A 14,779-nucleotide genomic window follows, 5' to 3' on the forward strand; every position below is an offset into this window, starting at 1 on the left:
AGGAACCTTAAAAATAGGATTCCTGGGCCCCACCCTCAGACCTGAACTAAGGTGGAATCCCCTGGTTTGAGACCTTAGTAGCTTGTAATTTCATGGATATTATTGGTGTCTGATGTAGCTTGTGAGAAACCACTACTCTAAACAATACACTTGTGGCTTACACCGAGGTAGACACAATTGGGGAGGCCATTTATTGCCACATTATTTTTTCACAGCCTGCAAAAAGGTTTTGGTTTATGCAGAACAAGTTGATATATACCCTGATTATGAGAGATGGTACTAATGGGCCCGTGTAGGTGCCGCACAAATCTCCCAGGGATGAAAAAAAATCAGTTTTTCAAGTTAAAGTCATATAATAGTGTAAGGTGTGACTTAGTTCATGCTGATATAGACTTTGGAGTCTCTAGAATTTTCTACCAATAATGAATATCTTCTGAGTACAAAGAACTTTATGGGTAATTTAGAACATGCAAACATGAGTAAAGTCTTCTTATATCCTTATTAGGCTTATAAAATACAAGGGAGTAATAAAGGAGCTTTATGGTACAATCACTGTAATACTAAGGAGAATGTGCTGAGTGCTGTAGCGTGGTAAGACCAAAAATGCCGCGAGAACACCAATGCTGGAGAAGGAACTTCCTACTGGGAACATCAGAAGATGCTCTCATAGAGGGGGTTACTCGTGCTGAGTCCTAATGGTTAGACAAGAAACAGCTTAGGAAATGTAGGTAAAGAAAAGGCATGGAAATGGGAAGCTATAAGAACTTCTACTAGTTTCAAAGTGCTAAGCTAGAGATTAGAAATAGTAGCATCTCAGGCTAAGATACTTAGAAAGGTACCTATGGCCCTACGATGGAGATCCCGAATCGCTTACAATATGGAGTTTGGGTTTTATTTAATGATTCAAGGTTTTTGAGTTGGATAATGACATAATCAAAGGTGCCCCCCTCCTTTTCTTAATTTCGACCTTTAGTACATACAGTGAGTTAAAGTCATAGAAGCTGGGCAACCAATAACTAGGCTACTGTAATAGTATAGCCGAGATGAAGTGATATTCTTACGTAGATCTAGAAGGATAGAGGAGAGAGGTCTGCAGAATTTGGTGAGTAGGGGCAAGGAAGGAAGGATAATCCATTACTTGAGTTACTAGGAACATGGTGTTAGGAGCCCATTTATCCATTTATATGTGGCCTGAATACCGAAACAGAATTATGAGTTAGGATTTGACACATGTTAAGTTTCGAGATGCAGATAAAGTCCCTTGTAGAAATTCGCAGGAGGTAACTGTATTTGTTAAATTTAGAATAGTGAGTTGGGGCTATGGGCCTATGCCTGGAGTAGTGGGAAAGTGTATACATTTCAGGTGAGTTACTTTGGGTTCAAAGTTTAGCTCTGCAAGTCATTAGCTCTATGACCTCACATCTTGTTTATCCTCTGTATTTCAGTTTCATTATTTAAAAAAATAGGAGGATGGTGAGAGGAGATTAGGGTGTTGGACTTGTGACCTCCTTGTGGGGTATTGTGAAGATTAAGGAGCTGTGCACAGCGCTGCATGTATCCAGTAAACCTCCTTCCCCCACCCATGTCTTCCTGCCCTTCCTTTATGGCAAAGGAGAGCACTGGAGTAAGCTCATAGCCCGAGGGGAAGGAGAAATAGCTTGTGAGGAGAGAAGAGTGACGATAGAAATGAGAGGGAGAGAAACAGAAAAAATGTAGCTGAAGATGGGAGAGGGTGAGAGTAGAAGCTTCGCGGCACCTTGTTCCTTTGAGAGGAAGAGGGCCCCTTTCCCGGGACAGGCAAGTTTGAAGAGAATGAATAAAGACAGTGTTGATCAGAGGGTCTTGAACTTCTCTCAGAGAAGCAGAAGGCTAGGCCATCTGGTATGAGGAGGGGAAGTGTGGGGCTGGGTTCTTGAGAAAGGAGAAAATTCTTTTTAGATAACCACTGTGGGAAATAAGATTAGGAGTAAACCAGAGTTGAATGAAAGGATTGCCAAAAAAGCAAAAGCCAAGGGTTAGATAGCTTGAACTCTTGGTGTCCTTGTGGGTGTATGAAATTACAGAGGAGAAGGTCATGGGAGGTTAAGAGGTTGTGGAAAAGAGAAGCTGGAAATTGGACACGGAAGCGGATGTTGAAGTTTCAGGAGGGTGGTGGCAGGAGGATTGGGTGCAGAGGAGGAGTATGAACGGGTGCTTTAGTCTTTGTGGAATGTGAAGGAGTGCTGGGAAGTCTGTTCCTGATGGTAGTGAGAAGGGGATTGGAGGGGGAGGCGGAGGGGATACTTGGTGTAAGTAGTTGTTTGTCAGCAACAGATCATTTCTTTCAAGTCAGGATACTTGGCACCTGATTGCCCTTGGAGCATAAACAGCTCTGGCACTGGTTGCCTTTAAAGATGATGTGCCTGTTCTTTCTTGTAATGTTGCAGGGTAGTAGACTGGCACTGCTCTCCTCCCCACCCCACCCCCTCAATAATGGTTTGCTGGAAGAACTAAGACTTCTATATCACACAATCAAGTTAAATACCTGCTTTTCTTTTGCTGCTTTTAAGATTCTCTGCCTTTAACCTTCGGCATTTTAATTATGATGTGTCTTGGTATGGGCTCATCTTTGGATTCATCTTGTTTGGGACTCTCTGTGCTTCCTGGACTTGTATGCCCATTTCCTTCACCAGGTTAGGGAAGTTTTCTGTCATTAGTTTTTCAAATAGGTTTTCAATTCTTTGCTTTCTCTCTTCTCCTTCTGAAACTTAAATGATGCGAGTATTAAGTTGTCCCAGAGGCTCCTTACACTATCCTCATTTTAAAATTCTTTTTTCTTTTTGTGTTCTGATTGGGTGTTTTTGCTTCCTTATATTCCAAATTGGTGTTTTGTTTCTCGGCTTCATCTATTCTACTGTTGAAGTTTTGTGTATCCTTCATTTCTGACTGGTTTCCATGTCCTTTTTTATGCTGTTGAAGATCTCTCTCCAAGTTAATCTACTCTTTCCCTAAGTTCATTGAGCATCCTTATAACCAGTGTTTAGAACTTTGTATGTAGTAGATTGCTTGCCTCCATTATGTTTAGTTCTTTTCCTGGAGTTTTGTTTAGTTATTTCATTTGGGACATGTTTCTTTGTCTCCTCATTCTGGCAGCCTCCCTGTTTTTGTTTCTATGTATTAGGTAAACTGCTATGTCTCCTGGGCTTGGCAGAGTGGCCTAATATAGTAGGTGTCCTGTAGGGTCCAGTGGCACAGCCTCCCTGTTCACCCAAGCAGGGCACTCCAGGTGCATTCCCACCAAGTGGGCTGTGTACATTCTTGTTTTGTAGTTGAGCCTGGATTGCTGTTGGCATGTCATGGGAGGGATTTATTCCCAGGCCCATCAGTTGCAAGGACTAACTGTGATCACTGTGGAAAATCAGCTGTGCTGGGATCGAACCCACGGATCATAACTTATTCATTGAGGGTCCGGTGCTGCTGAGTCCAACCCTTAAACATTTCACCCGTGGAGGTGGTAGGGTGGTCCTTCAGCATTGTCTGAAACTGTGTACCAGATGCACTGGCTCTGGTGCCTTCTGGGAGGTGCAGGCCAAGGTCAGCTATTGCCTGTGTTCTGCCTGGGGCCACCTGTCATGAGCTACAAAGTGATCTGCAGATGGCTGCTACTTGTGCTGTGCTGGGAGGTACTCAGGCTAGGCCAACCTGTGAACCAAAGCTGGCTGCCATTATTGCTGGCCCTTGGGCCACCTAGTGAGAAGTATGGGGCACACTGAGGCCAGATGCTGCTGGTTTGAGAGATTTTAGGAAAATGAGAAGTATGAGCCAAGACAAGCCATTATTGTGAAAAAAGCCACTGGATACAGCTTGGGTGAGCCTGCAAGTTGAATGTGGCAGGGTCTCAGGGAATCCCCTGGGCTAGGCGAACAGTGTAAGACAGATTGATGGAGACTGAAATCTGTCCTGGCCTACTAGCTCTGTCAGACAGTATAGTTCCTCCCAGTGTGTCCCTGGTGCCTTTTAAGCTGCTACTCCAGCTCTGGAGCTCAGAGGAAGTGAGTCTGAGTACGTACATGTGTGGGCCCTTCAAGAGGAATGCCTGGGACTCTAGCAGAACTCTGTCTAACTCAGCCACAATCCCCGCTGGTTTTTACAGCTGGACATTATGGCACTGGAATCCTGGGTTAAGGAGCCTGCGTTAGGGATGGGACTCTCACTCCTTAAGGGAGACCTCAATAGCCGAGATATCCATCCCAATTTTTATCCACCACACGTGGGTGTAGGACCAGCCTCTTCTATGTCTTCACCCCTCCTACCGGTCTACATGTGGCTTTTTCTTTATATCCTTAGTTGTAGGACTTCCATTTAGCTAGATTTCAGGTTATGATGATGGCTGTTCTATAGTTTAGTTGTAATTTTGATGTAGTTGTAGGAGGATACAAGTACTGCATTTACTTAAGCCACATCTTGATTGGAAGCTAAATAACTTTTCATTGCTAAAATAATATATAATATGCTCTTCCATTTTGGAACATCTCATTATTGCTGAAACCTAATTCATCTGAATGCAATGTAGTTCAACACATGGATGCAGTGGTAGGCTATAGAAGAAGAATTTATTTATTTATTTATTTATTTATTTATTTATTTAAGAATATATTTTATTGATTTTTTACAGAGAGGAAGGGAGAGGGATAGAGAGTTAGAAACATCGATGAGAGAGAGACATCGATCAGCCGCCTCCTGCACACTCCCTACTGGGGATGTGCCCGCAACCAAGGTACATGCCCTTGACCGGAATCGAACCTGGGACCCTTCAGTCCACAGGCCGATGCTCTATCCACTGAGCCAAACCGGTTAGGGCTATAGAAGAAGAATTTAAATGCAAGTATTCAAGGACTTGTTTTCAAGATTAATATTTTTTTAATTTTAAAAATTTTATTTTTCAATTACTGTCTGCATATGATATTATTTTGTATTTGTTTCAGGTGTACAGCGTAGTGGTTAGATAGTTATACTAAAATTAATCTCTTTTTGATTTGTATTTGGTGATTAAAAAAATCTAACCACCAGGAGGACATTGTGGAGAATTTAGTTTAGATACCTCAAAGATAATTAAATTTCTATGTATTTTTCTTGCAATCCTAGATTCCAAGTGGCTGTGAAGTATTGGAAAGATGACATCTCTTTTTACGAGGGTGTATTACAGTGATCTGCCAGCCTTAGACAGTGCCTTGTGACTTATTTTTTTGTTGGTTTAGGAAGCAATTTATTGGCTTTGCAACTAGGCATCTACAGAGCTTGAAGCCACAAATGAAGTGGAAAATCTTATTTGATGTTGTGGTTCTCAGAAAATAATAACTAGAGTTTGTGGTTGCAAATGATGGCAGTATTGCAGACACAGTGGACTGACCCATGAGTGGGGGTGTTGTTACCAGTGACACAATATCTGGTGGGAGATTTGGTGTCAGTTTTTAAATCACTTTGTCTGTTTTTCAGATACAGTATTTATTATTCTGGCATACCACAAGTTGATTGTGCTTCTTGCTTTGCTTATGGGTTATAAACTGTTCCTGAACCAAAACTTTCCCTTGGATAGTCCAACCAATATGTAGCCAGTATGCAACCTTTGATCTTTTAAATGCACAAAGAATTAAAATTCTAGGGCCGTTCCAGGCATGAGCTGCTGATGTGCCACCTGCTAGATCATTGCTTGTAGTGCAATGCTGATGCCACTTGGCTATGGATGTAGATTCTACTTTTATTTTTCTCTATATGGCTAGATTTAAAAGGATTGACAAATTCACCTTCTCTGGTTCGTATTCTTAATCAGTGTTGATGTTTTATTACAGGGGTGGACAAAGTAGGTTAAATTACCAGCCATCATTACCTAAAAGATAAATCATAAGTAAGGATATGAAATAATAGTAATAATAATAAGAAAACAAATACTACAAATAAATGACATAATAACTAATAAATAATAATCTAAGAATAAACTCTGTTTGGCATACTCACAACTGTAAATCTAGTTTTGCCAACCTCCTGTATATTGCCTCCTACTCTTCATGAAAAGTCAGTGCAGGAAGGGTACTACAAAAGACCTGGGCAGAGCCTACATCTTACACCCAAATAGAAAAGTGAAGTGACTGTTGGGCCATCATCTGGGTTTATAAAATATGACTGCATTGGTTTAAACTGACTTTTATAGGTTTTCACTGATATTTAACCAAGTCTAAGGCCTACTGCTAACCAGTTCTCCCTATTTTTTTAGCATAGCTGGATGTCAAAAGTGGTATTTGTGCACTCTAATAAAGTGAAAACTTGGGTTGTTGACATAACATTCTATATTTATGAATTCGTGACCTGTTCTTTGAGTATGTATTTATGCTATTTAGGTTTGAGGAAAGATTCCTGGGAGAAATATGTAATACCTCATTGTCTGATTATGATATAAATGTTGGTTGGATGCAAGAGGGACATGGTTTCTCAATTCTTCTAGTTGCAGAATCTGTAAAGACCAAGTTGATCAATTGTTGAAACATTTAATAGTATAATAGTTAGTGTTTAAGGTAGTGGAGTTTTGTTAACAATGAACAGGGAGTTGTTGTTTTTGTCTCTCGTTCCTACTCCCAGATTCTAAACAGGTTTTCTACATTCAAAAATAGTAGTGTGGCACGGCCGGTGTGGCGCAGTGATTGAGCATTGACCTTTGAATCAGGAAGTCACAGTTTGATTCCAGATCAGGGCACATACCTGGGTTGTGGGCTCTATCCCCAGTGTGGGGTGTGCAAGAGACAGCTGATCAATGATTCTCTCTCATCATTGATGTTTCTATTTCTCTCTCTCCCTCTCCCTTCCTCTCTGAAATCAATAAAAATATAATTTAAAAAATAGTATGGTGAATTTAAGCTGGTTGAAAAGATTGTTAGGAAATAAGTATTTATTTATTTTTATGATCTTTTTTTTAAATTTTTTATTGTTGACACTATTACAGATGTCCTCCACTTCCCCTCCCTTTGCCCACCTCACTCTGCCCCTTCCCTGGCCTTCATCACACTATTTTCTGTATCCATGGGCTATGCATGTATAAGTTCAGGAATGTTTTTGGATTTTATAATATTGGTAAATAGAGAAGCCATTATCATACTTCTCACCCTGTAAATATGATCTGACTCTTGGCTTTCTGAATGTTTATACTCTCAGGACCTGTCATAAATACACCTGAGTAATTGATTTCTTTTGTTCCAAAAGTGTTTTTCCAATATCACATTGTGGAGATAAAAAGGAAAGCCTATAGCAATATTCTTGACCTCAGTAATTTGTTGGGAAGTTAGCATTTTTATGTGAAATTATATTTTGGTTGCTCTCCAGTAATCTCGTGGTCCAGATGGTCAGGAAGGGGAAAGATTATTACTGGTGAATACAGCCAGGAAAGTTTCATGCAGGTGGCAAGAATGTGGATAGCAAACATAATTTTCCAAACTATCTGGCTATTCTTTTCAGAGTATTTTATGAAGCCTAGAATAAGGGTTGTTTGTTTCTCTTTATAGAGCAAACAGGCTGTGGAAATGTATTGTTAAATTCATTAATCCATGTAACGATCAAATATTGAAAGCCCATTGTGTTTTAAGTATTGTTTTTGGAATATTGTTCTCATGAAATCAAGCTCCTGTCATACCACCTGTAATTGCAGGATCAGCTGTTAATGTTTGAAGTTAGTTTGGACCTCCAAAATCAGATAATGAAATGGTTATTTATGTAAATATTAATATTGATAAATAAAGTATGGAGTATAGTTGCTTATAAAAGGAAGTATTTTGGTATCAGGTATTTGCATGTAATAAATATTTTATAATTTTGTTTAAGTAAAGTTTTAGAAGAAATGGCTCAGTCACAACATCAATAGCTGTTTTGTATAAGGCATTGTGATGGGTGCTAGGAGGGTCATTTTGTATGTATTTTCTGCCCAAGGTCTGGTGGAGAATAGACACCCTCCGGTTTTCATAGTCTTGAGGGCATTTGTGGGTCCCTGGCACCAGAGATTCTAATACCAGCTTCTCATTATGTTAGAGGTTCCTGCTACTTTGAGAGTGGAGCAAGCAGGGAAGGGAATGGCTGTTCTTCAGCCCTTAATCCTAAAACCCAATTTACAAGCTAATACATTGAATCATTTTATATCTGCTTCACAGGATTATTAATTACTATTTTCTTTCTGTGACTGTGTGCTTAATAAACTATCAATGCAGTACTTTGACATCATTATAAGTAAAAAGATTAGGGGAAAACTTTAATATGGGTTTTAAAAGTTGGTAGGCCACTGTCACTAATTCATGAAATATTTACTGTTCCTTTTTTTTTTTTTTTTTTGAACAAATGACAAACACGAGTATCTTCATTTAGACCCAGAAACATATACTTTTATGGAACTGAGACTTTAAATATACTTTTAATATTTAAAGAGAACAATTTTTTTCCAAGTAATTTCCCTGAAAAATCAACAAAAGAAAGAGGGAACAAAACTTGTTAAATTTGGGGCAGACTCAAAAAATTGCTGGAAGGAGAACAGTTTATGTTGCCAGGAAGCAGACCTGATTGCTTTTGCCTGTCAAAATTGTTCTCCTTCGACATTCTCATTATAATCAACTGTTAGATACTGAGTCTATAAATCGTATTAATATTGGAAACAGACCAGAACCAAGTAAAGCAGAAGTATTCATTTTTAGACCAAGAATTTCAACAGTGCAGTGAGAACCTGAGCTTCCTTAGTTGTAATCAAAATCGGATTTAAGGCAACTCCACAGTTTACTCAGAGTAATGGTTACCTGGGGAAGCCTGTGGACTTCTGGTCTCTCGCAATGGGTTTTATTCACAGTGGGTCTCTCACGCAGCCCTCAGAGTAACAGACTGCCAGGCACTTTTAGGGCACCACTCCGTGGGCCAGTGATCATTTTCTGGGCCACTCTAGGATCAGGTTATATTTTTATTTATTCCAAAAATACCACTTGACAGGCTTCTGTGTGCTGGATATTTACTTAGCTCTTTGGGAAAATTAATCATATGTGATCTATGCCCTCCCAGAATTTAGGCTAGTGGGAAAATAAAGCATTAATAGCTTGTTTTATTTTTATTTTTTATTTAAAAAGGTATCCTGTATCTTACCACTCTCCACCACTTAATTGCCCAGAAAGACCATTTTAAACTTTTAGCCATTTTTCCCATTGCTGTAAAGATCATAACTATCTTGCTACTTCTTTATTTTTTTTTATTGATTTTTTTTTTCAGAGTGAGGGGGGAGAGAGAGAGAGAGAGAGAGAGAGAGAGAGAGAGAGAGATCAATTTGCTGTTCTACTTATTTATGCATTCTTTGGTTGTCTCTTGTATGTGCTCTGAAGATCCTCTCTTGGCCTTTTGTACAACTGTTGTCCTGGACTATACAGCTGTGTCACCTTGAGAATTCCATTTGCTTCTTTTCTGTATTAGGCTACTATCTCTAGATTCCATAACCTTTTCTCTTGGCCCATGTTTTGTTAGAGTATGTCATCCAATAGATGCCAATAAAAGGAAGCATGTGCTGGTAAAGTTTCTTTTCCTTTTTTTTTAAAATAATAACTAAATAGTTTAGGAGGAATCAAGAGAAATGTGGGGTTAAAGTGTTTCTTTACTCTCAACTATCTCTTTCTATCTCCCCTTGTTTTATCACCTTCAGGAGTACCAGCTGCCTCCATTTCCTGTAGCCCAAACTGACTTATCTCTTAGATTCTTTCTCCCTAGGCATGTTAATGTCTTCTGTCAACATTAACCCAAAGTTTGGTTGTGATTTCTTTCAGCCTCACCAGAAGAGATCTTTAGCAGCAGTAGATAGTTGCCAGAATGATGATGAAATGCTTTCTTTACCCATAGATGACAATAGAACAAAAATAGAATGTTATTATGCCCTCCAGTTAAAATCCATATATTTGAAAAATGTTTTCTATTCAACTTACTATTGTCAAAACTGGGTTACATTGTAACACTGGTAGAGTTATTTTTGCAGAAATTAAAACTTTAAAAAAAGTAATCCTACTCTAAGGCCATTAATGTGTTTAAAAGATTGATCTGATTCCCAGGTAATCCTTTGATTTCTGTTTTGGTAACTGTGAATAAAACCGGTGTGAAGTAATGGGTAGGGATAGCATTTCAAACCAGCTTAGTTTACTGTAAACCTAGCAGTTCTGAAAAGAGGAAGAGAAAAAAAAATCCTAGATTGGACTTTAAAATTATTATTTTTTAAATGTATTTGGGTACTCCTACATTGGCTGAATATATGTTTACCAGAGTTATATCCTCTTGTTGTATTGATCCCTTAAGTATTATGAAGTGGCCCTCCTTATCTCTTGTTATGGCCTTCACTTTGAAGTCTATTTTGTCAGAGATATAAGTATTGCTACCCCAGCTTTTTTTTCATTTCCATTTGCCTAAAAAATATTTTTCCATCCCTTCACTTTCAGTCTGTATTCTGAGGTGGGTGGCTTGTAGACAGCATATATATGGGTCATATTTTCTTAACCATTCAGCCACTTGATGTCTTTTTAAAAAAATATATTTTATTGAGTTTTACAGAGAGTAAGAGAGAGGGATAGAGAGTTAGAAACATCGGTGAGAGAGAAACATCGATCAGCTGCCTCTTGCACACCCCCTACTGGGGATGTGCCCCCAACCAAGGTACATGCCCCTGACTGGAATTGAACCTGGGACCCTTCAGTCCGTAGGCCAATGCTCTATCCACTGAACCAAACCGGTCAGGGCCCACTTAATGTCTTTTGATTGGAGCATTTAGTCCATTTATGTTTACAGTTACTATTTGTAAGTACTTGTGTGTAGCCTTTTTTATTTTTGTACCTATGTTTCTTCTTCCCGTTTTATTTCTTCTTTTTACAACAGTCCCTTTAGCATTTCTTGCATTGCTGGTTTGGTAGTGATAAACTCCCTTAGCCTTTTTTTGTCTGCTCAGCTCCTGATTTCCCCTTCAATTTTGAATGATAGCCTTGTTGGATAGAGTATTCTTGGATTCAGTTCCTTGCTTTGCATCACTTTGTATATTCCATTCCATTCCCTTCTGACTTGATATGTTTCTGTTGAGAAATCATTTGATACTCTAATGGGGAATCCTTTGTAGGTAACTCTCTGTCTCTCTCTCAGCCTTTAAGATTCTTTGTTTGTCGTTAACGTTTGCCATTGTAATTACGGGGTTTCTTGGTGGGGGTCTTTTGGGGTTCATCTTGTTTGGGACTCTCTGTGCTTACGTGACTTTTTTCTTCCCCCAAATCAGGGAAGTTTTCTGTCATTATTTCCTCAAATAGGTTTTCTAATCTTTATTTCTCTCCTTGTCCTTCTGGCACCCCTATTATATGTATGTTATTTCATTTCATGTTGTCCCAAAGTTCCCTTAGGCTCTCCTCCTGCTTTCTAATTTTTTTATCCAATTGCTGTTCAGATTGGGTGTGTTTTTCTGTCCTACCTTCTAACTCACTAATTTTGTCCTTCACTTCTTCTAGTCTGCTTTTGAAACCTTCCATTGTGTTTTTTATTATAGCTATATAAGTTTTGATTCTTACATAAGTTGTTGATTTTCTCATCCATTCGGTTTATGAACTGTATGACCCTTACTCTAAATTCTTTTTGTGACATATTGCATGCCTCTGTTTCATTTAGTTACTTTGCTGGTGAGGCCACCTTTTCTTTCTTTGGGGGGGTTGTTTCTTTGTCTCCCCATTTTTGCTGTCTCTTTCTGGCCCTGGGCACCCTGCTTGGGGTTTGAGAGGTTGAAGACCCTATCAGGGCAATGGTCCAGAAATCATTAGCCCAGAGGCTGGGTCTGCCTTGTGTCTCATGCCTTTATTGTCTCTGCTCTTAGTTGTATCCCCTTCTCCCATGGATCTGGTCCCTCAGTTGTCTGCTTCAGATGCTCAGGGTGGTGGGAGCATGTGCACAGTTCCTCTGGTGTGCGACTCCCTGTGAGGACCCAGAACCCTCTGGCATGCGATTCTCTGTGTGGCTCCAGAACCTGTGGCAGGGTGGCACCCTAGGTCCCTCTGGCAGTGCATTTGCAATGTGGTCCTGTGGCCCCTGGCTGGGCACACTGGCTTGCTCCAGGCTGCCTGGCAGTGCTCTCCTATGGCCCAGAGTGAGGTGTGTGCTGGGTTTCTTCAGGTAGCCCCTGCAGGACTGTCCAAGGGGTAGGGGAGAAACGGGTGCGGGTTGCTCTGGGTTGCACAGTCAGAGCTCCCCTGTGACCTGAGTGGGACACATGCTGGGTTACTCCAGGTTGCTCCAGCAGCAAAACCTTGGGCTCACGGTGGAGTGGGTGCTGGTTGCTCTGGGTCACTCAGTCCTCACTTTCTTGTAGCCCAGAGTGAGACACTTGCTGTCTTGCTCCAGTCTGCCCCTCCTCAATGTGGATTGGGGGCGGGTTACCCTGTGTCGCTCAGTCCGCACTCTCCTGTCACCCTGAATGAGGTGCACGTTGGGTTGCTCTGGATGGCCCCGGCAGGACTGTCCTGGGGGCCGGGGTGGAGCAGGCGTGGGTTGCCCTGGATCTCACAGTCCGAGCTCCCCTGTGGCCCTGAGTGAGGTGTGTGCTGCGTTGCTCTGGGTCACCCCTCTGGGCTGGGGTGAAGCGGGTGTGGGTTGCTCTGGGTCACTCCAGCAGGGCTGTCCAGGGGGCCGGGGTGGAGCAGGCACCAGTTGCTCTGGGTCGCATAGTCCCCGCTCTCCTATGGCCCAGAGTAGGTTGTGCTCTGGGTTGCTCTGGGTCACTCTGGTAGCAGGTCCCGGGATTCGCGGAGGAGCGGGCACTGGGTGTCCCCTGGTCAGGCTAGCAGTATGGTTCTGGGGTCCAGGGTGGGGGTGGGGCACAGTGTTCCCCCTGGCTTGCACTCACTGTGGGGTCTTGGAGCCGGATCCTAGGACACTGTGTCCCAGTAGACTGGTGAGGAGGCCTGGTGAGGGAGCTCACTCTGGCGGCGTGCACTCCCTGCAGACATCTGGGAGCCTGCTGGGAGGTACTGCCCTTTTAAATTCTTGAGTGGAAAGCATTCTTTCTCTTCCTTAATAAGTTCTGTTAATGTGACTCTTGCTTTGTTTTCCTGACTTACTTGCCTTTATTGTGAGCTTGGGGCCAGACTTCTGGTCTCGCACAATGTTTTCAATATTAGTACGGGTGAAGGAAGGGGATGGGGAGAGCCTAAGAGTAGGGGCTTAGAAGGGAAGGTTTACAGGTTAAGTGAAAATAAAATTTGCATTTATCTTATTTGTGTCCTTAGTATTGTAACAAAACCATTTTATTTTAGTTACTAGTTCATATTAAGTACAAGGTACAAAAATTGATGTGGATAAATTACTTTTCACACTTGCCATTTGGAACTATGCATTTTAAAAGAATAGGCCACTGTAAGTCCCTATTTATTTATTTTTGGTTTGTTCTTTTAAAGTTTCTGAATACTTGATTCTTTCCTCAGGCTAGGGCAATATAGGTCCGATAATTTTCTAAAGCAGTGCATGCCAACATATATGCAAACAGGTCCCCTGGGGATTTTGTTAAAATGCAGATTCTGGGGTTGTGCCTGAGAGTCTGTATTTTTAATAAGTTCCCAAGTGCTGATGCTGGTGGTCATTCCACAACACTGACTAGCAAAGGTTTAAAATATTGTAGATATAGGAAGAATTCAAAATTTGTTGAACTTCTAGAAAGATGGCACTGGGAGCCCTTGTATTATTGGCTGCTACTAAGTACATCTAAATAGTACTGGATTTATTGCTTCTTATAGATTTAATATGCTTTTCATTATTTGTAATATTCTGTTTAGAGGTGATTCCAGTACTATATTTCTATTTATTAATGTGAGAGTTTTATATATTAGATATATAAACTATGTTCCCCCTAGTGTCTTTAAAGAAAAAAAATATTGTACTTGCTATGTGCTTAACTTTGATTTGTGGTATACAAACATCTTATCTATAGCCATTACTCATTGAGATTCTATTGTATATACTGTGTTATGGTTATAAAAACATAAAACTATAGAATAAATACAAATTTATAACTAGTTTCATTGTAATGTTTGTTCCTGTGCAGTTAGATATTAGCAATGAAAAGAGGTTAATACTTCTTTTTAAAATTTGTCTTCTAAATAGCTCAGTCACTAAAAGAATTTGCAAGACTACTCATCACAGTAGAAGAAGAAAGGAGAAGACTGGTAAGTCTGATACTCATTTCTTAAGAATAACGCTTTGTTTGGATTTTTTAAAAAAAGAATAGACCTTTTAAATTAGGCTTAGCCATAGCAGACCTTATAATGTGATGCATGTACTAAATGTTACAGAAAAAAGTTGTATGATGATCAAATGTTACTAATAAGATAAGCCATTTCTACTTATTTCATTTTTTAACATAAGCAAATTATATCCATTTTGTTTTCCAGTTAATTTTTCTAATAATTAAAAATATTTGCCCTAACTGGTTTGGCTCAGTGGATAGAGCATCGGCCTGTGGACTGAAAGGTCCCAGGTTCGATTCCGGTCAAGTGCATGTACCTTGGTTGGGGGCACATCCCTAGTAGGAGGTGTGCTGGAGGCAGCTGATTGATGTTTCTCTCATTGATGTTTCTAACTCTCTATCTCTCTCCCTTCCTTTCTGTAAAAAATCAATAAAAATATATCGTAAAAAATATATTGAACAAACTGCCATTATGAAATCCATTCTAATTGAGCAAACTCCTAAATAACCTTAATGTTATAATAAAGACACATTACAAGTATTAAA

The 14,779-nt window shown here is 40.2% G+C and overlaps 1 protein-coding gene across 7 annotated transcripts in view; it reads left to right on the forward strand.

Annotated features, from left to right (window-relative positions):
- The window catches only part of ARHGAP42 (Rho GTPase activating protein 42), a 248,584-nt gene that overhangs the window by 74,728 nt on the left and 159,077 nt on the right, over nt 1-14,779 (forward strand). For 6 of the 7 annotated variants that reach the window (XM_023758838.1, XM_006094660.3, XM_023758836.1 and 3 more), the window contains exon 3: nt 14,152-14,213. The exons of the other annotated variant lie outside the window; for it this stretch is intronic. In XM_023758838.1, the coding sequence (XP_023614606.1) occupies nt 14,152-14,213 (62 nt within the window). The remainder of the gene's footprint in view (nt 1-14,151; nt 14,214-14,779) is intronic. 7 annotated transcript variants of the gene reach the window in all.

The sequence above is a fragment of the Myotis lucifugus genome, unplaced genomic scaffold (genome assembly GCF_000147115.1).
Source record: "Myotis lucifugus unplaced genomic scaffold, Myoluc2.0 scaffold_139, whole genome shotgun sequence".
Lineage (NCBI taxonomy): Eukaryota > Metazoa > Chordata > Mammalia > Chiroptera > Vespertilionidae > Myotis > Myotis lucifugus.